Source organism: Nelumbo nucifera, chromosome 3, assembly GCF_055504915.1.
Source record: "Nelumbo nucifera cultivar China Antique chromosome 3, China Antique-T2T, whole genome shotgun sequence".
Classification (NCBI taxonomy): Eukaryota; Viridiplantae; Streptophyta; class Magnoliopsida; order Proteales; family Nelumbonaceae; genus Nelumbo; species Nelumbo nucifera.
Genome location: NC_142651.1, coordinates 12,174,851 through 12,201,941, shown reverse-complemented (window position 1 = coordinate 12,201,941; position 27,091 = coordinate 12,174,851). Strand labels below are relative to the sequence as shown.

The 27,091-nt window shown below is 38.4% G+C and overlaps 1 protein-coding gene across 2 annotated transcripts in view; it reads left to right on the top strand.

Annotated features, from left to right (window-relative positions):
• The window catches only part of LOC104596308 (phosphatidylinositol 4-kinase alpha 1-like), a 97,793-nt gene extending 71,653 nt beyond the window's left edge, over window positions 1-26,140 (top strand). Inside the window, exons 15-26 of one of the 2 annotated variants that reach the window (XM_010257385.3) lie at window positions 1,498-1,681; window positions 1,818-1,954; window positions 2,076-2,229; window positions 3,552-3,818; window positions 3,958-4,035; window positions 4,188-4,235; window positions 13,232-13,404; window positions 13,488-13,683; window positions 18,321-18,461; window positions 23,418-23,626; window positions 25,405-25,566; window positions 25,669-26,140. In XM_010257385.3, the coding sequence (XP_010255687.1) occupies window positions 1,498-1,681; window positions 1,818-1,954; window positions 2,076-2,229; window positions 3,552-3,818; window positions 3,958-4,035; window positions 4,188-4,235; window positions 13,232-13,404; window positions 13,488-13,683; window positions 18,321-18,461; window positions 23,418-23,626; window positions 25,405-25,566; window positions 25,669-25,927 (2,008 nt within the window). In that variant the 3' untranslated portion in view covers window positions 25,928-26,140. Of the gene's footprint in view, window positions 1-1,497; window positions 1,682-1,817; window positions 1,955-2,060; window positions 2,230-3,551; window positions 3,819-3,957; window positions 4,036-4,187; window positions 4,236-13,231; window positions 13,405-13,487; window positions 13,684-18,320; window positions 18,462-23,417; window positions 23,627-25,404; window positions 25,567-25,668 lie in introns of both variants that reach the window. The other variant, XM_010257379.3, reaches the window with a different exon arrangement.
• Window positions 26,141-27,091: the final 951 nt, after the last annotated feature.

Below are 27,091 nucleotides of genomic sequence, written 5' to 3'. Positions count from 1 at the left end.
AATAATAGGTCTGGCCGAATCAAGGGATTAACTTTTTTCCCTAATTCGAACCAGCCTTTCTCTCTTTTCTCTCTTCTCTCTTTTCTTCTTTCCTCTCCTACTTCTTGCTGTCTACTTTACTCTACAGTCAACGAACAAGACAGAATTCTATGGCAGGTCAAACTTCAACAGGTTGTTGATGTAATTTTTGATCTTTTAATCCAATACCTACTGGAAAAAAAATTAACTAGTAAAATTAGAGGAGTTGCTGTTTCCCTTTCCTGATATTTTCAGAATTTTCACATGCCCCTGCATACTTGAGTGCTGTGGCTTGTACATCACAATATTACCCCAGATAGAAAAAACAAGAAATGCAAAAATGTTCTTGAAGTATATAACTCACTCTCTCAACAAAGGTGAAGACATGTCACCTTATCAAAAGAAAATAGAGAAAACCAACTAAAGTAAAATGAACAGCCCAAGAACAATATCTCTTCATAATTGGTATCAATGTCCACAATAACCCTAAAATAAGCATCCAATGCTCTTCTGTTAATGTCTTTGAACTCTAGATGATCCAAAGCAGTTCTGCCATCATAGAGTGAGGGTGAGCCACAATTCTTCTACTGGATTGTTGCTGCAGTAAAAAATATGCCTGTTTCTTCCTTTCCGAATGCCCCAACAGACTACAAAAGGGTTGATGCTTAAACAAATTTTGTACTGCTCCCCAAATGGCAACACTAGAATTTTTTATGTGGTTGAATATGAGTAGAATTTGATCTTCTAATAGTCCAGGTGTCCTGGAAAATATGCCCAAGTGAAATCCAAAACTATACACTGGATGAATTAATTGAAATATATGATACATATTTTCAGCTTTTACTGTTTTATACATGAAGCAAAGGCATTTCATGGAATATCTTCTAGCCTTTCAGATGATCAATAGTGAAAATGTTGTTCAAGGATTGCAACCAAGTAAATGCTTCCACTGCAGCAGGGTGTAAGTGATGCAACTGTGGTAGAAGTCTTTTTTATTTACCTTAAAAAATGCAACTGTGGTAGATTTCATGTCTCATTAACTGGTCCATTGCTGTAAAGAACTAGGGTCTAGGAAGCTGCAGACAAGGTATTAGGAACTTTATGATTTATTTTTGTCTTTTGAAATTAGATTGGCAGTGTCTCTTACTGTGGTGCTGAGTGGTTTCTTGTGAGAATTCAATGAACTATACATGTTGATGTCTTTCATCTGTTTTTTATGCTAATTTTGGTGCAAATTTTTTACTTCTGCTTCTGTGTGTATGCCAGTACTGACATACTTTTTATTAGTGAATAAAAGGTTTTCTAAAATAGAAAGTGAAAGACTGTTGCATTACCTGTTTGGAGAGATAACAGTTGTTCATTTATTATCCCTTATTTCACCTGAATTTGGGAATTTTCTTATTTATTTAGTTTAAAAGGTTTCCTAATTTTATGTGTTTCCATATGAAATCTGAACTTGGATTCCTGTGCATGCTGCAGTGCCGCCCTGGGTTGGTTTGCTTATGAGCCTGAGTGGTATGATACAAACAACAAGAATTTTGCTCAGAGTGAGGCTCAATCCATTTCTGTATTTGTCCATTATCTTTTGAATGAGCGAGTGGATCAATCGGATTCATCTCTGAAAGGGCAGGGACGTGAAAATGAAGGTTCTTTGGGTGATATGGTAGGAATTAATTTTACTACCTGGAGAAAAGCTTGAGTAATGACTTAGTTGCTGAACAAGTATTTCCCATGTATAAGGATTTCAAGTATACTGCTTTTTTCCCCACTAATTCATAGGGCATAATAATTCTGTGCAGAAGGATCATTATCATCCCATATGGGGCAAAATGGAAAACTATGCTGTTGGAAGGGAAAAACGAAAGCAGTTACTGTTAATGCTTTGCCAGCATGAAACTGATCGGCTTGAAGTCTGGGCACAACCTTTGAATTCAAAGTAAACTTCATTAAGTTTCTGATTTTAGTCTTGACGCTGGTTAGATAGTGCTCCCCAGATATTCTTCATGATTTTAATACCTTGGTTATTTTCTTACTGGCTTAAGCCTTTTCCTCAACAGGGATAACTTGTCTTCTAGGCCTAAACTTAGCTCAGAGAAATGGGCTGAATATGCTAGGATTGCATTTTCTGTGGATCCTCGGATTGCTTTGTGCTTGGTTTCAAGGTTCCCAACAATTTCCTCTTTGAAAGCTGAAGTAACCCAACTAGTTCAGGTATGCTACAACTTCTTTTAAAATTTCCATTTTCATATTTCTTTCTAGAAGCTACAATGAAATGGAGACAAAATGTACATAGTGATGATGAGATTAATTGCAACCGCATTTAGTACAAAGATGTAGATGCAGAAGAAAAAAAAAAGAAAAGAAAAGAAGCAACTTGGGGAAGAAAGCCAATTTTTAGGAGGATTTCAGAAGCGGGCCAACAATTCCAACTAACCCTGAGGCAACCCCTGTTGCTGAAAAATCTTCGGAAGTACCCTTTTTGATCTCTTTTGTGAAGAGGTTCAATGCATGTTCATAATTATTCATACTGTTGGATTGGTTCTATTTTTCCAGTTTTATTGAGACATATTGGTTATCTGTTTGAGTTACATTGATGTTGAAAAGATCCCACGTTGTTAGGAGTTATATTAGGGACTTAGATTTGGAGTCCTAGTTAGTTTACAAGAAAGTTCAGTTGGCCTACTTATTAGGGCTTCTCTTAGGAGAATAAGAGAGACCTAATTTTCTGTAACATCGGTAGGAGAGTAAAAAGTGGGCTGGCCAACCACCTGTAATAATCTAAAGAAAAATATACTATTTATTTGTTTTTATTAAGGCACCTGTTTGGGTATATATCTTTCCCTTCTTTCCATCCTCTATTGAATTTTTCTCTTCTGTTCCTCTATTATTCTATTGCTCTTTTCTTAATAGAGAACCAATTTTCTATATGAGTTTCGCTACAATACCTTATCTTTCAACTTTCTCTGATTCTTTTCTGTGTGATGTTGCTGCCAGCAGCACTCTATGTTACCAACAGCTGCACTTTGTTCTGTGAAAGTTGTACCTGCAACTGTACTTTTCCACTATAAGAGCACTTTCTTTTCTTTATTTTAAACCCATTATTTTCTTAGCAGTCCTAATTAAAACCACTCCAAATTGTTTATCTGCATTAAAAAAAAATATTTTCTCCTCTTGTATTCCATTGCTGTACTTGGTGGTGATTTTCTTATTACCCAAATTTGTACTTTTTTTATGTTTTTCTTATTAATGAAAATTTCTCTTTACTGTCAAAAAAAAGTTCATTTGTGGCAATGCCCCATGTTTGTGATGTTTCTCTTTCTGCACATGAACCAGAAGCTTTATGTTGTTTCCTTCGGTCATTCCTGAGTCCTCCACCCCTGTTTTTTTTTCATGATTTCTGTTACTTTGAGCTTTGATGGTGTTTTTTTTTTTCCTTTTTTGATATTTAACAGGCATTTAATTAAGAAGTATAATTTAATGTACACTTTACAATCTGTATTTAGAGAGGCTTTGATGCTTTTTTTTTCATGCAGTTGCACATATTAGATATTCGCTGCATACCTGAAGCATTGCCATTTTTTGTCACTCCAAAGGCCGTTGAGGAGAATTCAGTGATTTTACAACAATTGCCACACTGGGCTGCTTGTTCAATTACACAGGCTCTTGAGTTCCTCACTCCTTCATACAAGGGTCATCCACGCGTCATGGCTTATGTTCTTAGAGTTTTGGAGTCCTATCCTCCTGAACGTGTGACTTTTTTCATGCCACAGTTGGTGCAGGCTCTGCGATATGATGAAGGGGTATGTCATCACATGATGTTCATTATGCTATTGTCATGATCATTTCCTATATGCATAGCCTGTTTGTTGCAGTTACCAATTCCTTAGTCATGTCCTATTATGTATTTTCATTCTTTTGATGATTTTATTGCTAATGCAGAAGTTGGTAGAAGGATATTTGTTTCGAGCAGCTCAAAGAAGTGATATATTTGCTCATATTTTGATCTGGCATCTTCAGGTGTTGTGTCTTATATTTTATTCTCTAAACCTAGCAAGGCTCTACTTTGGTGTCAACACTAGAAGATATACTGGAACACTTTAATAATCGATATGTGCTTTAAATGTTTGATCTTGAATTGACTTTGAAGTTATGGTTTATACAATTGGCAGGGAGAAACATGTGCTCCAGAATCAGGGAAAGATGCAAGTGCTGGGAAGGTGTGTATATGTGTTTATATTTTTCAAAATCAAGCATAATGAAATCATTTTGAGATAATGAAGACCTATATTAACTTATAGACATTTCACTGTCGTAATGATTCCATTTGGTAATTTTTGTTCTAGCCATTGAGTTTGCTGGTGTGCCTACCCATTGAACTCTGATTGTCATATTCCTTCATTTAACCTTTTTGAGAAGATCTCTAAAACCCCAAATCACAGTGTCCGGATCCTTCAGTCAACCCACTATCACCTGGGAATCCCCTTCAATAATCAGATGCTCTATGCCTAGCTGGTTTGCAAGCTGGATTCTTTGTACAGCAGCAAGTAATTTGGCCCTTAAAGAGTCTCCCACACCCGCAGGATCTGAGTACAAAGATATAATGCTACTATCTTTGTTTCTCGGCACTCTTATGCCTGAAGGCCCTGGATTTCCTCGGCTACTTCCATCAAAGTTCAGCTTGATAAACTCCTCCCCTGGTGGCATCCATTCAACCCCATGTCTTTCCTTCTTGGTAGAAGTATTAGCCACTGCTAACCAGCTTTTCCATAGGTCATCAAAAGAGTATGCATTAAAGAGCTTTAGAGTTTTCAGCCACTGAATTGCCCTTGTCAGAATACATTCTTTAACTTCCGAGAAGCTCCTTTCTTTTTCACAAAAGATTCTGGTGTCCCTTTCTTCCCAAAATGTCCACAACAAAGCTTCTCTTATGCACTTCCACATAGTTCCCCCTCTCTGTGTGTGCCATTCAAAGATAAACAGACTAAACAGCAAGCTAGTATCAGATGGAAGGTTCCACCTACACTCAAACAACATAAAACTCCAATTCCATAAAGTTGTAGCAAAGGAGCAAGAGATCAATAAGTGGGGACAGTCATTTTTAGATTTACAAAGAACACACCAATTAGGGGATAAGCACCAATTTGGTCTCCTCTTTTGCAGGTTTTCAAAGGTATTAATCTTACCATAATAAATTTCCTAACAAAAAACAACAATATTTGGGGGAATGGGCCTAGTCCAGAATTCTTTAACTGGGAAGTTCTGGGGTGCAGAAGTGGAGCAAAGGGATTTGACGAAAGAGGAGCAAGTGAAAAAGCCTTTCAGGTTAGGGGTCCAAATTCTTGTGTCAGGTTTGAAGGGATCTAAACAAATTGACTCAAGTGAAGACAACAGTTCTGAAACACAAGCACTTTCATCATCACATAACCCTCTACGGAAACCAAAATCCCAGTTTAGGGCCACAGAAGAAGCTAAGGAGGAAATAAAACTGGAAACTGGCTTTTCCTTATAAAGGGAAAGAGAGTAAAGAGAGGGAAAAAAGGTCTTTAAGAGGTTGGTTGCCTATCCAAACTAAACAAGAATAACTTAATAACAAGGTTTCTTATTTCCAAATTCAGCATAAATTTTATATGGAATGAAGTGCTACATGTCTAGATCCCAGGAAAAGTGAAGATGGTGCAAACACTTTACAGGAAAAAAAAGAGAAAAAAGAGGGCATTCAGAAGAACCAATGGAGGAGTCACAATCAATAAAATTTTGTTCTCTGATGAAAAAAAAGGCACTTAGGAACTCATAAAAATATCAGAACATAAAGATCAAAGTCTTCTGACTACATCTGGTGCTGAAAAGCAAAAAATATTTCAAGGATTTGGGTTGTTCAGTCTTGATTTGACCTTTTGAGTTACCTAATCCTATCATTATGGGTTAACCCTAGATCTTGCAACTTTTGGAGCCCAATTTTGGATAGGTTTTCAAAAAATACTTGCCACTTGTAAGGGAAATTACATTTATCTAAGAAGTGGAATCACTTAAATCAATCCCACTGTTCTAGCCTCCTATATTTCTCCATGGTCTCTTAAGGCCTCAGTTTAAGTGTTGGACGGGATTATGAGGAACATGTTATGTAGATCAGGGGAAAGGATTAATGAGCTTATCTTACTTATCAAAAAACATGTCATTGCAAATCTGAGTATTTAAAAAAGGATCACTTGTTGAATTGGGACATGTGCACAAAGAAAGAGGAAGGTGGCCAGGTATAGCTAGATGACTCTTAAAACACCTAATTGCTAGGCAAATGGTTGTGGAGGTTTCCTTATGAATTCAGACAAGCTGTTTCATTTCGTAATTAAGAGCATCCATGGCATGAGGTTTAGCGGCTGAGACACTAATTTGGATGCAAGAGTGACACTATTCTCTCTTTGGAAGTTTATCTGAGAAAATTTACTCTTTATGCCACTCATCAGTCTCAGCATTGGGCTGTCTCTACTGTAAATAAGTACTGATTAGACCTGTTCTTGGGCCGGGCCGGGCTGGGCTCGGGCCGGGCTTTTGCTGTATATTAACAAATTTTTTTAAGGCCCGAGCCCGAGCCCAGCCCGACCATCGGGCCTACAACTTGGGCCCGAGCCCGGCCCTCATAAAAAGCCCGAAGCCCGAGCTTGGGCCCGGGCCCGAAATTTAGCCTATACTATTATTATTATTAATGTTGAAGCAGCTGAATAGAGAGAGAGAGAGATTGAAATTATAAAGAAAAGAATAAAATATATATATATATTAAATTATAAATATATATTTTAATAAATATTATATTATTTATATATTTTATATAATATATAAAATACATATTATATATTTTATAAAATATATAATATTGAGTCGGGCCGGGCTGGGCTCGGGCTGGGCTTTTTTGACAAATTCCGAGCCCGGCCCGAAACACAGTCGGGCTTACTGTGTTAAGCCCGAGGTCAGGCCCGCGGGCCTAATTATATGACCAAGCCCGGCCGAGGTGCGGGCCGGGCCGGACCGGGCCGTCGGGCTACCCGGCCCATGAACAGGTCTAGTACTGATTATATGCTTTTTTTTGTGAAGATACTGATTATATGCTTGTATATAATTAATTTACTATATATATTTCAATAGAACATAATTGATTATTGATAAAAAAATATGTCCTAGAGGTCTGCAACCACATTGTATGGTACATAAAAAATGGACAAGAAACTCTACTTGTCTTCAATTTGACATATGATGTTCTATATTCTTACCTGCCATTTCTGGAGATATTAGCTTGTTTTCTTTTCTATGATTTTAACATTTATGATAGTTGTTGAAATGCTGTGTTTTTGTATGTTTAGTACCGCAGGGGTACTTTAGTCCTTTCAGCATGTTTTATTTTAAATTGTGTCGCCTTAGTATAAATAGCAACAAAGTTGGCACCACCAGCAGCTTTTCTGGGACTCCAAACTTTTGTCTCTCTTCTCTCTTTCTCTCTCTTCCTTCTTCTCTGGATAACATGGTATCAGAGCCACTTTAACCAAGTGGTCTAGTGTTCGATTCTCATCACCCCCATTATAATTAATTAAGTTTCAGCACAAGGTATGGGTGGGCCTGTGCTGTCCACGATTCAAGCCCAATGGGCTCTCGTGTGAGGGGGCATGTTAGAGATTAAAATCTATTCAAGGACCTCACTTAACAGCTTAAGCTTTTAGGTTAAATGGTTCTTCCTGAGGGGAAGGAACCGGTTGGGTGTAAATGGGTTTTCACAGTAAAACATAAGGCTGATGGCACAGTGGAGCGGTATAAAGCTCGTCTAGTGGCAAAGGGGTTTACACAAGTGTATGGAGTGGATTATGCAGAAAATTTTGCACCCGTTGCTAAGATGAACTCCATTAGAGTTTTTTTCTCCTTAGCTGCTAATGTTGACTAGGAACTTCATCAACTTGACATCAAGAATGCATTCTTGAATGGTGACATTGAAGAGGAAGTATACATGGTGCAACCTCCTGGTTTTCGAGCTCAAGGTAAGGAACAGAAAGTGTGCAGGTTAAAAAAATCATTATATTGCCTGAAACAATCACTGAGAGCCTGATTCAGTAGATTCCATGTAGCAGTTCAGCAAAAAGGATACAAGCAGTGTCAATCTGATCACACACTGTTTGTGAAAAGAGGGGAAGGAAAGATTGCAGCACTGATAGTATATGTTGATGATATAGTTATCACTGGTGATTGGAATGATGAAATTCAAAAGTTGAAGAGTTTTCTTGCTACCCGGTTTGAAGTGAAGGATCTAGGTCCTCTAAGGTACTTCCTTGGGATTGAAGTGGCCTGCTCAAAAAAGGGTATCTTCATTTCCCAAAGAAAGTATGTCCTAAATCTACTCCAGGATACAGGAAAATTAGGAGTGAAGCCCGTTGATTCTCCTATTGATCATAACCACAAGTTAGAAGACTATCAAGGTGAACCCGTCGAAGACGTGAAACAGTTTCAGAGACTTGTAGGAATATTGCTATATCTTTCTATGACTCGACCAGACATTGCTTATGGAGTGGAAGTTCTTAGCTAGTTCATGTATGCCCCTAAGACTACCCACCTTGAAGCTGCAAAAAGAGTTCTCAGATATCTTAAGAAGTTCCCAGGTGCAGGCTTGTTGTTTCAAAAGCACAGGCATTTGAAAGTTGAAGTGTATACCGATGCTGATTGGGCTGGATCCTTGAATGACCGGAAGTCAACAAGTGGCTATTGTACCTTTATAGGAGGGAACCTAGTTACCTGGAGAAGCAAAAAGCAAAATGTGGTAGCTAGGTCTAGTGCTGAAGCCGAATATCGGGCAATGTCTCATGGAGTGGCACAAATCATGTGGTTAAAGAATTTGTTGAGTGAGTTGGGCTTTCCAGTTGATGGAGACTCTTTACTGTGATAACAAAGCAGCCATAAACATCGCTGCTAATCATGTGCTGCATGATAGAACTAAGCATATCGAAGTTGACAAACATTTCATCAGAGAAAAGGTTGTCACAGGCGAAGTGTGTACTCCCTATGCCAGTTCTGAAGACCAACTTGCAAACATCTTCACAAAGGGGTTACATCACTTGCGGCATTATGATTTATGTGACAAGTTGGGCATGATTGATATCTATGTCCCAACTTGAGGGGGAGTGTTGAAATGCTGTGTTTTTGTATGTTTAGTACCGCAGGGGTACTTTAGTCCTTTCAGAATGTTTTATTTTAAGTTGTGTCGCCCTAGTATAAATAACAACAAAGCTGGCGCTGCCAGCAGCTTTTCTGAGACTTCAAACTTTTGTCTCTCTTCTCTCTTCTCTCTTCTCTCTCTCTCTCTTCCTTCTCCTCTGGATAACAGTAGCCTATTAGAAATACTTCATATATAAAACAATGTTGTTCATGTCTGTAGTAGTTGATACAATTCTATGGTATCTCATTGCAGAATCATTATTGTTATATAAAAGTCAAACATTTCTTCTACATTATTGGTACTTTATGAATCACACATGCTACTTCCCAAGGTTCACAAATAGGGCTTCCAATAGGTCAGATCAGGGATGGGTTGGTTGTAAGTTCGAACCCAATAAGAAAACAAACAAATATGGTCCCGATCTCGACCCTACAGGATCTGTAAGTACTAGATCCAGAACCAATTCTATCATTAATTGGGCTTATTGGATTTGAATCATTTGATCCAATATGTCTGAATTATACTTAACAAGTCTTTAGCTTGGTATTTGACAGTAAAACTACTAATTCTGTTGTTCTTTTCAAAATATTGTACACATCCCCTTAAAATAATAATTTTAGACATCTTATATGACATTATTACAGGTAAACCATGAAAAACATGTATGAAATGTTGGGGATATCTTCTTGATGTGCTAATGTTGGTTCAGATCTTCATTAGGCCAGAATAAGTAAAGCCAATCTTGACCTTATTATAGTCAGAGATCAAGATGCATTTCCAGAATCAGCCCTATTAATAATTGGGACTCAGTGCAGACCCAGTTTCTGTATAATAGGGTGGGTTTGGGTTGAGTCTATCAGGTTAACCTGGATTATTGACAGTGCTATTCACAGAACCCGCTAGGTTCTTTCATACTCAACCTTTAATGCAACGTAGTTCTGTAAATGCGTACACATGAAATCAGCTGTATGGGGAAACAAATAATGATAAAGTGGTCTTGTTCTCTTTATTTTCATTGAAAATTTGCTTAGGTTTTTAGGTATATTGCTCTTTTGATTCTGCTCTCATCTTTTATACAATTCACTCTAGATGTCAAAGACCTAGCCTTTCTGATGAAATGATGCATAGTCCATGTAAGTGGTGGCAGCCTCAGAATCTCCCTCCACATTAAAAAGGACATTACCCAATGTTAGTCCCAGCTATCTGGTGTCCTGGGAGGGATCAGGGATGCATTGGATAGTAACCTAACCTTTTTTTTTTCTTCAGAAAGTGTCTGCTCTCAGACTAAAATCTGCATTCTCATGCTCATCTCCTGAGAATCTCTGTCCACATTGATCCAGTCAAAACCCAAGGTAGTTGATTATAGTTGGGATGATGGCAATGTCTCCACCAGATTCCCTAGGGGAACTGCCAGGATTGGAAAAATCCTTTGCTTCAGTGCTTACTTTTTCTTCAATCTCAACTGTATGTCCTCCAAAGTCCAGTCATTGAGGTCCTTTGAGAACCCCCATTCTCAAATGGGGGTCCCCATGATTCTGTTTTTGGAAAAGGAGATAGATGTGCCTTGTGAACCTCTCAAGTTATTACATGTGGGTAAATGTGTTTATGGAAGAACGGGGTTGTTGGAAATCAAGGACTTAAATAGTAGGTATAGAAGGAAAGAAATAGAAGGATAGAAAACAGCTATCTAACCTTACAATTTATCATCTTGAGAATGGACAAATGGTGCATTGATGTTAGATACCATCTGGTCTTTGGAAGAAGGTGCTCTAGAGTTGAAAGAAATTTTGTACAGAGCTTATAGATCTCAGTGATGACTGATGAGTACTAAAGACACCTATAGCTGGATTGGTACATTGGGGTATCCCTGTAGCCAGGTCAGCAAATGGCTTGGCTGACACTTTGGCCAAGAAAGGGGTAAACAGGGTGCAGCTTTTCTGGGTGAGATAAGCTTATCTTCCTGTGGGTTGCTTTATGTGTACATTATCTCTGTTTATATTAATAAAATGTGTTATCTATTATCTATCAATAAATAAATAAACTCATTGCCTTTGTGTAAAACGTCCATACGTATTTATAGACTCTAAACTCAATAATCCTAGGTGTCAAACTATTAGACTCATAATAGTCTTAGGAGTCAAACTGTTAGACTCAATAATCCTAGTAGAACTCAAACTAAGTTGTCATATCCTATTTTAATTCAAAGAAGACTCAATAACTCTAGTCCTACTTATGCAATGACTCTGAAATTTTAAACATAAACAAACTATAACTAGACAAATTAAACCCTATCATTGGACCCCACAGAAAATTGAAAAATGATAAAAATACCCCTATTGTCCAAAAAATACAGAAATACATAAAATTTCATAAAATTCCAATTTTGCCTCTTCAGCTCCTGCATCATTATTACAGATCCTTGATAAGTTGATAGTGTGTGTTTGGACCCCTCTTCCAAATAAACACATTTGGATTCCCCATCCCAAACGTTTGTCTTCTTGTGCTTCTTTGTTTAAGTCTCTTTGTGCCTCTACTCCTGTTGCTTTTCCTTTCAATGAGATCTGGTGTTGACCCATTCCTCCTAGACTAGGGGATTTTTGTTGGGAAGTGTTTCATAGGAAGATCAACACTATGGATATGCTACAAAAAATGAACCTCCCTGTATCCCCTAACTGGTTTACTTTGTGTAAATCCAATAGTGAGAGTTGTTACCACTTTCTAATCTCCTGTCCTTTTGTTGTTGATATTTGGAACTGTTTTTTCTCTGTCTGGATGCAGTTGGTATCAACCAACGGAGGTAAATATGCTATTTGATCCTTCCACTTTTGCTTGGCATAAGGAAAGGGAAGAATTATGTGAAGGTGTGTAAGGGCAGCTTTGATTTGGACTATTTGGAAAGAAAGAAATGCAAGGATTTTCATAGAAAAAGAGAGGAGCAAAGAAATGGTGAGAGATTGTGTTGTGGCCAGGGTAATACACTAGATCAGAACCTTGGATTTGTTCTCCCAGTTCTCCTTTGATGGTATTTGGACTTTGGAGAAATTGTGGGGTGGTGTCTAGAAGCTCTTCCAACAAAGAAAAAGAGAATGTGGTTTGACAGCCTCTTCCTGAAGGTTTTGTGGAGTTAAACTTTGATCGAAGTAGTCAAGGTAACTGAAGTCCCTCTAGGATAGGAGCAAGGGTGGAGCCAGGGGTGGCGGAGGGAACAATCCCCCCCCCCCCCTCCCCCCATGCCTTAAAAGTCCCCATTTATATCCTACTTATACCCTGGTCCCCCAATTACCCATCCATGTTCATTACCTGTTGGCCCCCCAAGAAAAAATTTTGGCTCCGCCCCCAGATAGGAGGGTATTGAGAAACATTGAGAGATATGTTGTTGCTTTGTTCTCAGACCCAGGGGGTTTGGGTGACTTGGCTAGAGCTGAATTACTGGCCATACTACAAGGAGTTAAAATAGCAAATGAATAGAATATGCTAAATGTGGTGATTGAAGGTGCTTCAAAACTGGTGGTGGGATGGTTGAAGAAACCAGACTCTATAATTTAGGACTTTAGGGATGAGATAAAAAATGTTCAAATGGCTTACTAGAAGTATGAACTTGAGGATATAGTAGGTGAGGAGATCAGCAAACGGGGTGGTGGATATTTAACTAAGCAGGGGGTGAATAGAAATTACTTGTACTGGGCTCAAATATAATATGTAGCTTTCTGTTTGTTGGGAGAGCTAGCGCCTTATGCCTCTTTAAAGGATGCTTGTATTGTTGTCTATTTATTGATTAACAAAAGTTATTTTACTTGTCAAAAAAAGGTTACAATTAAAATGAAGCTCATCATCTAGAGGATCTTATTACACCATGTAGTGTTACACTCTGTGGCTTAGTACTGTTATAATGTCTGTCTTGAGATTGGTTCCTAAATCTGGTATCCATTTGGTACTTGACTTGAACCTGTAGTTTCCATTAAATTGTAGACTGAATTCAGAGATGTATATCCAATCCTTGCTTATACATACTTTCTGTTACTTCAGAACAATGCATTCCAAGCACTACTACCTGTTGTTAGGCAACGAATAATCGAGAATTTCACTCCAAAGGCTTGCGATTTGTTTCAAAGAGAATTTGATTTCTTTGACAAAGTTACATCTATTTCTGGTAGACTCTTTCCAGTTCCAAAGGAAGAAAGGAGAGCTGGTATCCGGAGGTACAATTTGCTTCGAATAATTTTAAAGTTTTACTTATAAAGGTATTTCGTTTGTCAACTCAGATGATCGTTTTCTATAACAGGGAACTGGAAAAAATTGAAATGGAGGGAGAAGACCTTTACCTACCTACTGCTCCTAGCAAACTTGTCCGAGGCATTCAGGTGGATAGTGGAATTCCCCTGCAGTCAGCTGCAAAAGTTCCTATTATGATTACATTTAATGTAGTAGATAGGGATGGGGGTCTGAATGACATAAAACCCCAAGCTTGCATCTTCAAGGTAACCTGTCTTTTACTTATTTATTATAGATCCATAAACTTGTGTTTCATTGTTTTATTTTAGTTTTGGATTGATAACAGAAGAAATGTCTACTGTGAAGAGGAAAAGAAATTGCCCGGGATACCGGCTAAATCCAGAATGAGAACAACCATAAAGGAATGTCATTGCCTAATTCTGGTTCCATCTGTCAAGAGCCGGAGGGAGAAACAGTAGAGTTTTTGAAAACAAGATCTCTCAATTCTCAAACAGATGAGATCATAAGAATAACTTTACAGGATCTCTCAAACAGATGAGATCTTAAGAAAACAAGATCTCTCAAACATTAGAGGAAAGATCTTCTCTTGGGCTAAAGCAATTAACATTTCTGCAGAATAACTTTTTTTTTGTATTTAGTATATATACCTTGGAGAATATAGTGACATATTACTGTTTGTATAGTCATTGACTGGGAGGGATGGAATATACTTCTCAAAAGAGAAAAAAAAAAGGAGCCTTGGGAGGGATGGATTTGGTGTTGACCTAATCTCCAGAACTTTTGCATGAAGTGTCTGCTCTCAAACTTGAATATTTGTTCTCTAGCTTGTCAATCTGAGGTTCTACCATTGCACCAAGCACTTATCCTATCTCTTTTGGCAAGGTGCCAGCCAAATTATTCATTGATCTTAGCATCCAGTGGAATGAGATGTTCATCCTGGATGCTGAAAGCTGAAGCACAAACCTCTAACAGATTCTGATATTGCCCTGTGGCACACCATGAGTCTGTCATCCATCAAAGTATGATCTTCCATTGCGATGATTGGGTTACTCCATTGCGACCTGGGTGACCAAGGTTCAAATCTTGGAAACAACCTCTCTATATGTAGGGGTAGGACTGTGTATATCTGTCTTTCCCCAGACCCTGCATTGGTGGGAGCCCCGTGCACTGTGCTGCCCTTTATTAACCTTCTCTACCTAATCCTTTCAATTACAAGGCCGTGGCCTCCTCATGGGCACTAAATTGTTCGTTGACTAGGACCTGGGATGGTGGAACAAAAACTGAACTGGGACTCATTGATTCTGGTGGTTAAGCACCAAGTTCTGTTTATGATATCATTCACTTACCATTGCAGCATCTAGTTATACAATGCATTTGGATAACTAAGTAGTGAAAGTACTCAAATTTTCTGTATATGACTGTTATTTTTTTCATAGCTTCCTACTGGCAATGGCTAAGAACAGTGCTATACTAACTAGGATCTAGCTGAAAAACCTTATGCAATCAATGGGAAAAGATCTTGCTTACTATTGTCAGACCCAGGAACCAGATTTCTGAAGTCTGTCTCTTAACTATTAATATGACTTTATGGATGCAAGTCAGGTACCCAGCCTGAAGAATTTACACAGCATTGGTCCCAGGCCCTTGGTCCAGGCCCATTCAAATTTTAAGAAATGTTCACTCCAAACCTGCCCAACTTGCAGCCCCATGACTTCACTCTGAAAGTTGTTTTTTCTTGTGATAACCTCCCATCAACATTTTAACACTCTTCTGATTGCTAACAGAAATTGTATTGATTTGAATGACTGGATGCTAAGAAGATACATACTAGCCCCCAAGGTCACAGGTGCAATCGTCAACCCTGGCCCTGCAGGCATTATGGTGTTTTCAAGTCTAACAGAGGCGAAATTCTATGGGTGTTCAGTGGCCCTATTGGGGAAACAAACTCTACTAAAGCTGAAGTGCTTGCCGCTCTAACTGGGTTACGATTGGCAAATCAACTTGGCTTCACTTTGTTACTTACTAGTTCAAGGGGACTCCGCAATTACTATCAGCTGGTTGAAGTAATACCATGGTGGGTCTTGGAGGTTGGACCATTACCTCATAGAGGCTAGAGACCCTCTCCTCCACTCTGCAAGCCTCCTTTAATTGGATTCCTAGGGAGCTCAATGGTCTTGCTGATTTATTGGCAAAAAAATGGTGTGAATAGAACAGATATTTATAGCAGCACTAGAGTGCCTTGATTTTTTGTATTGGGCACTCCTTTTTTTATATATCCCTCTCGTTTATTGCAATATATAACATCTTGTTATTGAAAGAATGGTAGGATCCATCTAATGGACGCCAATAAGGTTGCGGAATGGGAGGGCGAATTTCAAAAAATTTTTTTACCTTCTTTCAACTGGGAATCATATTCCCTAAATTTAGAATACCATATTCAAGGATCTTACTTGAACCATAATCGAACCAGATTTGAACCAAAAAGTAAAAGGGAGGAATATACCTGATCTGGAGAAGCAGTATCTCCCAAAGTTGGTGTTCACGCCCAAAGAATGCACCAAGATTCGTTCCTGCTGAAGATGACACAGCTGTGGATGGAACAGAACCAGCAGGGTGTGTCCTACACACTGGATCCTTCGCAAGAACCCTCTGGAAATACTAAACACTGAGTTTTTTCAGTTTTTCTTGCAAGACTGATGTCAAGAACTGATTTCTTGACTTCCTTTTGCTGCAAAGATCGAATCTTGCAAGAGGGAATGGTTGCGGCTGGAGGAGAACTCCTGGGACGAAGATGGATGAACTTGCTTCTCTTCTCTCTGGAGTACAATTGATATCTGATCTCAATTCGTAGGAGGTATCCCTTGTGTACCAAAAAGTGGTTCGAAATCTGATATGATTCCACACACTTGTTTTTCCTCTTTTCTTCTTGATTAAGAAAACTCCTAATTAGGAGTTATCCCAATCCAAATCAGTATTTGGATAGGGGATAATCTTAATCCTATCTGCAGATTAAGTTAGCTTACTCCTGATCTTATCAGGAGGTTACCAGATTCAAATCTAATTTGAATTTGGTCTCCTAGAGTGGATAAGGTTAAAGGCCCTATCCTTTTGCTAACATTAATCTCAGATTCGCTCCAAATGGGTGATCATATCAGCCCACCTCGAAATGGGCTTTTGGCCCATTAAGTGTTCAGTGTTTAATTACTTTCCAATCTGTTGCCCAGTTGGGCTTCTTTGTATGGCGTGAGACCCAAGCATTGATCTACACACCAGCCACATGGGTTTGGCCCAGCCTTTAATACAAGGCCCAGCCGAATTCACTGAAAAACTCAGTAAACCCCTGAGCCCATCATATGGACCCTATGGGCCCAACACTTACATTAAGTGGTCCCTGGGCCAAGCCATCTTATAAAAACCCAGGGACTGTGGGCAGGTGCAAGATTAGCCCATCAGGTACTATCCTAAATGGTCTTACACTTAACCTCTCAGCCCTTAATGATCAAGCACTGCCCAACAAGAGAGGACCTCTCCCTCGGCTGCAAGGAACAGTGCCGCACTCTCCACTCACATGGATCCCGGGAATTAAAACCATTTGCAAACATTTTGAAACCGTACATATATATATATAAATATATTAATTTTGCAAAACAAAATTCCAACGATTGAAATCAACTGCCGACAGTTTGGTTTCCATCAGAGAGAGTGCCTTTCCCGATCATTACCCTTTGTCCGACAAAGGGGCTGATCCCGTCACTATGATCACCCACTCAGATGAATTCTCAGACTGTCCCAACATACCCAGGTTTTGACCCCCATCTAAGGATCTCACTGATTGGCATATCAAAGACAGCTCGATCCGACACCTAGTGAAATGTCATAATCGAGTCTAGGGGTCAGGTGTAACTTTCCTGTTTTGCCCATCTGTCTCCAAGGTCCAGGGCAATACTGGAAATCTGGTCCGGTTTAAGGATTCAAGTAATCCCATACTGCATGTGCCTTGGGTCTTACCCTGGTGGCTGAGACAGGCCATCCCAACACTTGGTGGCACACCAGTATCAGCCTTGGCAGGATAAATCTCCCCAGACTTTTCTAATGGCTGTGAACATTTAAAACTAACACGATTCTCTATAAGTGTCCAGTTTTAGGGTCTTACACAGAATTAAACCAAACAACATGAATCAAACATGCACTTTATTTATTTCCACTTAATAACAAAAGTACATCAAATCGGATTGAAGCTAAGGGCATACAAAACTGTCTAACAGTTATCTTCTCTCAAAAAGAGATAGAGGTAATAGTCATTTTGGAGTTCACCAGCCACCGTATAATAGTAGAGTTTTAGGTGGTTAAAGAGGTCTTATCACAACTTTTCTAGCATTAGTTGAAGTCTTATATAGTGCTGTCTGAGTCTGGATTGTTTTTATTTTAATATAGAGTCCTAGTTTATTTGGGAGTAGGTTCCTAAATTATGCTTGAAGTTGGCTAATTCTTTAGTTACTTCATTTCTCATGCAAGTAGGAGTCTAAGGTGGAGTTAACTTGTGATGCAAGTATATCTTTGGTTAGGATTATTGCTATATCTTATTACAGTCACTGCAAGTAGGATAAACAGTTAAGCCTATAAATAGAGGTCTTTGGCAGATCTTAGGTTGTTTGTTTTAAGAAGGAAATTTCCAACTCTTGCTTGGTAAAACAGGCTTTAACCTAATTAGATGTCTGAATCCATTAGAACAAGGGGCTAATTTCTTTGTGACATTTTCTTTTTCATTTTTTAACAAGTAGAATCGTATATTTCTAGATTTGATGATTAACCTGTGCAAGTGCATCCTCAGTATTGACATATACAGATTGTGGAATAAACTATATTTTATTTTCTTTTCTAGGTTGGGGATGACTGTCGACAAGATGTGCTTGCTCTTCAAGTGATTTCGCTACTCAGAGATATTTTTGAAGCAGTTGGACTTAATCTCTACTTGTTTCCCTATGGCGTTCTTCCAACTGGTCCAGAGAGGGGCATAATCGAGGTAAACTTGTTTCCCCCACTTTATTGATGTGTGTGTCTGGTGGAGGAAGAGAGTGATGAAGATAGTGAATAGAAGAAACATAATGAAAATTGTAATTCTTATCTTACACTGCATGCCTGCTTATGTGTTGCTATGTCTCAGTCAGTTTCAATTTTTCTCTTTTTGATGCATTGACTAAATCATCGAGCAGAATGTATGTTTGTATATAACACCTTAGCTGCTGTAACAGCAGAAAGACTTCTTGATCATGGAGTTCCACCCTCACAGCTTTTATATATGCACTACATGATTGTTGTGGAGGAATAGACTAGTTTTAGTGAAGTCCCTGCCATTATCAGTTGTTTTTTTCCTTTTATTTAATTGTTATTATTTTGGGCCTATTATTATTTCTTTTTATTAGTTTTCTGAGCCATTGATTTAAAAGGCCTAGGCGCACAGGCAGGCGCATTTTGGGGTATGCGCCTCGCCCAGGTCCTAGGCGGACCCCTTTCAAAAGGCATGTGCCTGGTGCGCCTAGGCGTGCACCTGATGCGCCTTGTGCCGCAGCCCAGGCGTGTGCCTTTTTAAAATTTTGCGCTTTTTTTTTTGAGTCTAACGGCTGGGCCGGGGGCGGAGCCCCCGGACCCTATTTGCTAATGTTGTTCATTCATTCATTGCAATAAAATATCTTCTTAAAAGGCAGTGAAAGTTATAAAATCATTGTTTTTTATGTGAGAAATAAGAATTTCAGACCCTAACATAGACTTGTTCAGGTTTGCCTCGGGGGGTGTGGTACAAAGGTGACTCATAAAATCAAGAATGCAATATGTTTTACATCACATTAACTACTTGAAGCAATGCAATTAAGGAAAAAAAGAGATTGTGGGTTTTACATGCTTGAAAATGCTTTATATGTTTGCTTTTATTTTTATATTTTCATTTGGATACACTTTACATGTTATGTTTATGTATTTTAATTTTAGATAATAGGTTTTTTAAATCATTTATTTTAAAATTTAAGTTTATATTTTTTATTAACATTATGTTTAATATTTTTTGAATTTAAAAAAAAATTGGCATTTTTTTGAATTTTCCTACTTTTTTTTTATTTTTTAGCTTTTTTTCTTTTTGTAATTTTGCGCCTTTGTTAAAAAGGTGTGCGCCTCACCTTGCACCTCAGGCGCAAATTGGCCCTTGCACTTTTAAAACACTGTTCTGGGCCTATTGTTATTTCTGACATTATTGACTAAGGAGTGAGTTGGGCGGCAGGGGCATAGGTGTCTTTATGTTTTTGGTTTTAATAAGAGTATATAAATAAAAGTTCTGGGCGGCAGAAGATCATTCTATTCTGTGCCCTTTCTTCTTCTCTTCTCTTCTTCTTCTGTTATTTCTTTGTTTTTCTGCTGAAGTTTTATCAGGTTTCTGATCAACTGAGATCAGCATACACCATCTATTGTCAAGAGTTACAGATGCCTCTCCTTCCTTTTCTACTCCCAACAAATCTCTTGTAATAGTGGATGATCATCAAAATTCATATTTTAGCACTGTCTAATTCTTATTCTATGTGTGGAACCATAAGACACCCTAACTTGGGTAATCTATCACCAGAAACCTGTTGGCCTACCAATTTTTTACCTATAAACTTGACATGGTAAATCAACTTATTTTGATTAAGGATACCATAGCCAAACAAAGAGTAAACAGGATACAACTATTGTTCTGTTTGGCATGGATGCATGTCATACACGTTCTGTATCACCAACTTGCTACATCAGAAAAAATGGAAACACTATTTAGTCACATTTGAGAACCCAGTTTTTGGAAAAACATTACTCCAATCAATGTTTTAAAAACCAACCCGGAGGCCGAACCGTTTTTGCCTCTGGGTCACGGGTCACCGGTTCAACTGGCCGGGTCGAATGGTTCAGACATATATATATATATATGTGTGTGTGTGTGTGTGTGTGTGTGTGTGTGTGTGTGTGTGTGTGTGTGTATGTGTGTGTATAAATGTATATTTTATCAACAAATAATATATAAATATGTTTTAGATATGTTATGTGTATTTTTATATTTAATTTATATTTTTTAGCTCAGTTTTTTATTTTTTATTTATAAAAATATTAAAAATGTAATTTGAGGCCAAAAAAGGGTTTTTTTTTGCGAAAATAGTGGGGCAAGGCGCCTATGGCACCTTGGGATGCATAGATCTTGAAAAGTTTCCCAAAATAAAAAAAAAAATCACCCCAATTGGACATCGGAGTGCAAAGTTATGGCCCTCGAAAGTTTGCATACATTGAATGTGCAACCCGCGACCCAGTGACCGGTCGAACAAGTCAACGGTTGAACTGGCTGGGTCGAACGGTTCTTGACAAAGTCAACGGTTTTTTACCATCTGACAGGTCTTGGCTGAACTGGACCTAGAATCTTGGCCGGGTGATGGTTCGAACAGTTCGACTGGCCAAGTCAATGGCGGGTTGAAAACACTAACTGCAATATTTATGCCTAGGATTTCAGGAGAGGGAGTTTCTTGAATCACCAATATGATGTGACACATTGAAATTTGAAAAAGCTGACGGCTTTTCTGAGGTTAGACCTATTCATGGGCCGGGTGGCCCGACCCCCGGATGGGCTTGAACATGCTTATAGGCCCGTGGGCTTAAAGTTGGGCCAAAAAGCCCGGCCCGCAATAAATTCGAGCCGGGCTCGGGTTTTGTCAAATAGCCCGGCCCGGCCCGACCTAATATTAAACTTAAAATTAGTTATGTGATTATGCCCATTTGAATAAATTTTTTGATTTAAGAATGTAAAGTTGTGTTTTAAAATATAAAAAAAAGGGAAAAATACCATCTTGTAGGCCCATTGTTCATTTAAATAGAAAAAAAATACTATCTGAATTTTTAATTCTAATTTGAATAGGGAAAATTGTTTTTTTTTTCAATTAGGTCGGGCTTCGGGCTCGGGCTCGGGTTTCGGGCTTTTTATCAGGGCCGGGCTCAGGCCCAAGTTATAGGCCCGTTGGTCGGGCCGGGCTCGGGCTCGGGCCTAGTATATTTTCATTAGTGACAAGTGAAAGTCCGGCCCGAGCCTGACCCGGCCCGGCCCATGAACAGGTCTATCTGAGGTGTCGTATCCTTGTTATAATGAAAATATTTTAAAAATAAAGCCAAAAAACTTTAAATGCCTAATCAGCATGCACCTCCACCGAAACAGAAGGGGCATCAACCTATAATCTGAATCCTGTATCATGTGCAACTCTGACAGATAAACATCCAACCATCTATTCCTACAATGCCCAGTGGTGAGGGGTGTCTACTCTCACTTATGCAGCTTGATCAACCTGTATGGGTGTATTCCAAAGAGGGTAACAGAGACCATTTGAGATCTTGGAAGGTAACAGGAATGAGTAGAAAAGGGAGGAGCCTATGGTGCATCATACCTGTTGCAGTAACATGGTGCATATGGAAAGAGAGAACTCAGAGAATATTTGAGGCTAAATTCTGTTCTGTGGAAGAACACTTTATAAAGATCATTGGTGTCATTCGTTCTTGGCTGGCTGCAATGGATCTCTTTAGATATGTTCCCCATCAGAACTATATTGACCCTGCTATTTTGTTCTTGTAGTAGTTAGCCGGCAAGATGCAAAATGTTTTCACTTATGTATAGTGGCTCACTGTACATTCTTATATCTCTAAATCCATATATCATTTGAAGGAATTAGTACAATAAATAGTTGACAAGGCACCCTTGGAGGCTCGCCTCGCCCAGTCACCAAGCAGTTTTGCATACTGTGTAATAAAATACTTTTATATTGTTATTTTTTTGAGATTATAATTATAAAATAGACATTATTAAAGAGAAATATTCATTTTTTGTGTTTATAAACTAATTTCTTTTTATTATTTTCTTATTTGCTAGGGTTTAATCAACACAAACATTGCTAACTGCTGTATTGAACCCTCAATGACTTCAAAATCTGAACCAATAAGTAAAGGAAGAACTTAAAATTTTGTCTAATCAACACATTTCTTCTTCTTCTTCCACCTTTTATTTTCTTCTTTTCCTATAACAAAAATAGGGGCTTCAGCCCCTATATTTTTTGAATTTTCTTTCTTGTCTTCTTTTTCTTCTCATAAATATGTTGATTTTCTAGACGTAAACATGAAGTTTATAATTTTCTTATGAAAATTATGGATAGTTATTAAAGAAAGTTGGTTATGAGACCTAGGGAACCGCCCTAGGATATGTGATTTTAACTTAAAAAAATCCATTGCCTAGGCGACAAGGCGCCCCCCTGTCGCCTAGCCTTGCCTTGGCGCCTTGAAAACTATGCTACAATACCTTCTGCTAAAAAAAAGCATATTCACCAAGTGGGTTTTTATGTGTTTTTCAAAAAAAAAGAATGATGCATAATCAGGGGGGTGGTGTTCCTGATTCTTGGTGAAATGGATCTCTTAATGGTTCCAAACAAGCTCTATATTGGGGGTGAACAAATGGGGAGGTTGGGAACTAGTTTGCTGTATATTACTAACAACTGAATTGGGATTAGATAGCTATGGCTACCAGGGACACTTGGGGTTATGAATCCCCTTGTGTACATATCACTTCTTTTCATAGTTAGTGAAGTACCATTTCCAATAAAAAAAAAAAGCATCAGCATTCAGATCTTCAATGATGATTTTTGACAAGAGAAAGTTACAATAGCTAGGTTTGATTCTTATTCTTGAATTGTTGAATTGTCAAAACCTATCGTCTTAGTGGTGCAGTTTTTCCATGCTTTTATTTACTTTGACCAAGCCATCAAGGATGAATGGTTTCAAGCAATGAAAGAAACCAATGAAAGATTCCTTATGCTTGAAGATCAAAATAAGAAATAAGACAGATATCATGATTTCTTCATTTTATGTTTTGTGGAACTTGTTTTGGAGTTCATTATCTTGTACATATACCTATTATTATGACATTTTCAATCTGCAGGTTGTCCCCAACTCACGGAGTAGAAGCCAAATGGGTGAAACCACAGATGGTGGATTGTATGAGATTTTTCAACAGGACTATGGACCTGTTGGTTCTCCCAATTTTGAGGCTGCACGTAATAACTTCATAGTTAGCAGTGCTGGTTATGCAGTTGCTAGCCTTTTACTTCAACCAAAGGATCGACACAATGGGAACCTTCTTTTTGATAAGTATGCTCCTTCACAATTTTTCCTTGATAAGGAATGTTGTTCAGAATCCTCAAGATCATATGGGGCATGCCATGTGGAATGAAATCATTTTGGTGAACAAGATTTTTTTAATCAGTAATTAATCAAAGCTTTATTGATGTTTAGGTTAAAGAATGATGTACAATCAGAAATCTGACAGGCACCCTGTATTTGGGCTAGTCCCTGCTACCCTCCCCTCTCTTTGCTTACACATTACATGCTTCTACCTTGGGAAACAACCCCCAAATACATTGATTTGGCACTCCTTGTATTGCCAGAGCATCAAGCATACTGTTAACTGATATCGGGGTCCAGTTGAAAGTTGATCCCAGTTCTATAGCCAATTGTTTTACCTCCATCATCGAGTGTCTGTATTTCCAAGAGCCTGTACTATTATATTTAAGTCAACCCACGATTACATGAGAGTCCCCTTCTTCCATTAAGTCTGCAATTCAGGCATTTGGCCAATCTTAACCCTTGTAGAAGTGCTATCGGTTCTGTCTGTGTTGACTCACCATAGTTGATAGGTCTAGAAAACAAAGCTAAAATATCACATGCAGAGATCATCTACTGCACCAGTAAGAAGTGATCTGTTACAAGTTAAAGGAGCTAGGAGAGCTAGGGGCAGACCAAAAAGGACATGGGTTGAAGAAGTGAGAAATGATTAGGCCCATAATTTAACGATGGATTCGGCAGTGAACAGAATGGAATGGACTGTGATGTAACCATCACAGTTTCTGAAAATTCCAACTATTCATGAATTTCCTGGGTTTGATAATAGCAATTTTAGTAGTTTGACTTGTGAAATGGATTGATGATGGAAATTTAGTAGAATCAGAATGAGTTCATTATACAATTTCAAGAAAGGAGTTCATTTCTTTTCCAATTTACCTCCCAGGGATGACTCCTGTTGTTATTAATAATGAATTAACACATTCAAATGGTTCCAAATTGAATTTATCAAAAAAAAAAGGTTCCAAATTGAAATGATTTCACTGTGGCTTCAAAACACCTTCTTAATGAATAAATTTAGAAAAGTCCTCCTGTATTTTTCTTCAAGATGGATTGCCATATTCATTCTTATCTTGTGGTTTGTGGTGCTTCTATCTGACAAGAATCATTTACCTAAGATACTTGTACTGGATCAATAACTGTGAACTGTAAACATAGGACACCCCTGAATAATTGTCGAACATTATTCATTTTAAAAGAGAAAGGTACATCTTTACTAGTTGTTATCATTACAAATATTGTACCTTTTATCTTTCTCGCTATGGATGTGTTCAAATCTACAGTCCACATAAATACATGCATATGTATATATGTATATACATGCATGTATGTAGAGTTACCAGGTAATTATTGGATATCAGATTCATAACCTTACAGAGAAGAGGATAAGAGATCTATCCAAATGAAGAAGCAAAGACTCCATAACCACAAGGTATCTGTTGTGAAGAAAGCCAAATCACAGCATACTGGCACCTACCATATAAACAATATAACAATGCATCTATGTTTCTGCATTTTACAAGTTACCAATAACATTACATGTAATATGACATTTCACGCAATATTATTATTGTGAAGTGTCCAAGGGCATTTTAGAAGCAATTGGAAATAAACATTGCACATATTTATCCAACAATCTATGTATGACATCTTTGGAGTCTGACCTGGCCAAAGTACATCAGGTGCTGGGCTGCCTTTATTGTAAGGTAATATATAATTCCAATTAATCCCTGCTCGTTTATATGCAGTGTGGGAAGGCTTGTGCATATTGATTTTGGTTTTATCTTGGAAACTTCGCCTGGTGGTAATATGCGTTTTGAAAGTGCCCAGTTTAAGCTCAGCCACGAGATGACTCAATTGCTTGACCCATCTGGGGTGATGAAAAGTGAAACCTGGGCCTACTTTGTGCGGTAAATTTGTGGATGTGTTTACAATTGCTTTACAATAACTGATCTTTTTTCAAATGAATTGCAATGGGATCTTGATAGTGTTCTTTTTTCAATTATATGCAGCTTGTGTGTGAAGGGATATCTTGCTGCAAGACGCCATATGGATGGCATAATCAATACAGTGCTATTGATGGTTGACAGTGGGCTACCTTGCTTCAGAAGAGGTGATCCAATTGGGAATCTTCGGAAGAGATTCCATCCTGAGATGAGCGAACGCGAAGCAGCTAATTTTATGATTCACACATGCAATGATGCCTATAACAAGTGGACAACTGCAGGCTACGATTTGATACAGTATTTGCAACAGGGTATTGAAAAGTAAAATCTGTATATTTGTATTATTGTTGTTGTTTTAGTCAATTCTTTTTCCTTCTTTATTATTCTGCTATCAAGGTGCTGAGAAAGACTTGTAACTGCGGCAACATGTCAAAGATTCTTTATCACCAAGTAGTGGGACTTCCTTGTGAGTTCTGTAAAAATGCATAGTTGTAGCGCCAATTTATCAATAGAAAAGAAAAAAAAAAATCTTGAGCAATATCCTTGTGGAAGTTTGGATTCTTTAGGGAATGTTTATGAAGGGATGCTAATATAGGAGCCAACGTAATTACCATATACTTTGTATTGCCTCAGGCTTTATATGTGACAATATACCCTTCTTTTGGTTGTTATCCCAGATTCCCGGTTGGTTTCCAATTTCCAGTAGAATCTTCTTTGCAAATATTTTTTATGAATTATGACTCATTGAAGACGTTAAGGATGTAAATTTACCTTTAGATTGAGTGATATATGATAACCATGACTAGTATAGAAGATCCGATTTCAAGTTGAACGATTGTGTAGGATTTTGGTTACTCGGCCAAATTGATTTCAAATTTCGTATAGAGAGGATCTCTTAGCTGGGACCTCAAATGGTTGGCTTGACGTTTGTTGTAACTACGGAATCCAAAGGATCATAATGCGCCACGTGTCAGATAGATTTAACTCAAGACTGACAGACGTGGGGAGCAGATAGATAAGTGGGCAGGTAGCAAGCATTTTATGACCGGCATAGCGGCGCCAGGGCGAGGTCTTCAAGCAAAGACAAAAGATAAGATGGCGGGAGATGGGGAGCAATCTCCGGAGTGGGTAGGACCTTAAGGAACTAGGCGTAATTAAAGAGCTAGGGCCTTACCTGGACGAAAGGCTGGAAGAAAAAGGGAACAAGGGAGAAACAAAGGAAAGGGAAAAAGGGAGACCCTTCAGTTGTCTCTCCAGAAGGGCAAACCTAACCCCGGTCCATCACCTAAGGAGGGCTCACCATCAACTCGTTGTAGATGAACCCGGTCATGCCATCTGTGGTGATTAGGTTCCAATCGAACTCTTGGATCTTGACACGTGACTCAATATCTATTCGAACCCTGACAAGCTTAAAAGGACACTCATCAACATGGCACCAACTTGTTGCCTTCCAAATATCGAAGTCTCCCGGGAGTACAGTACAGACTAT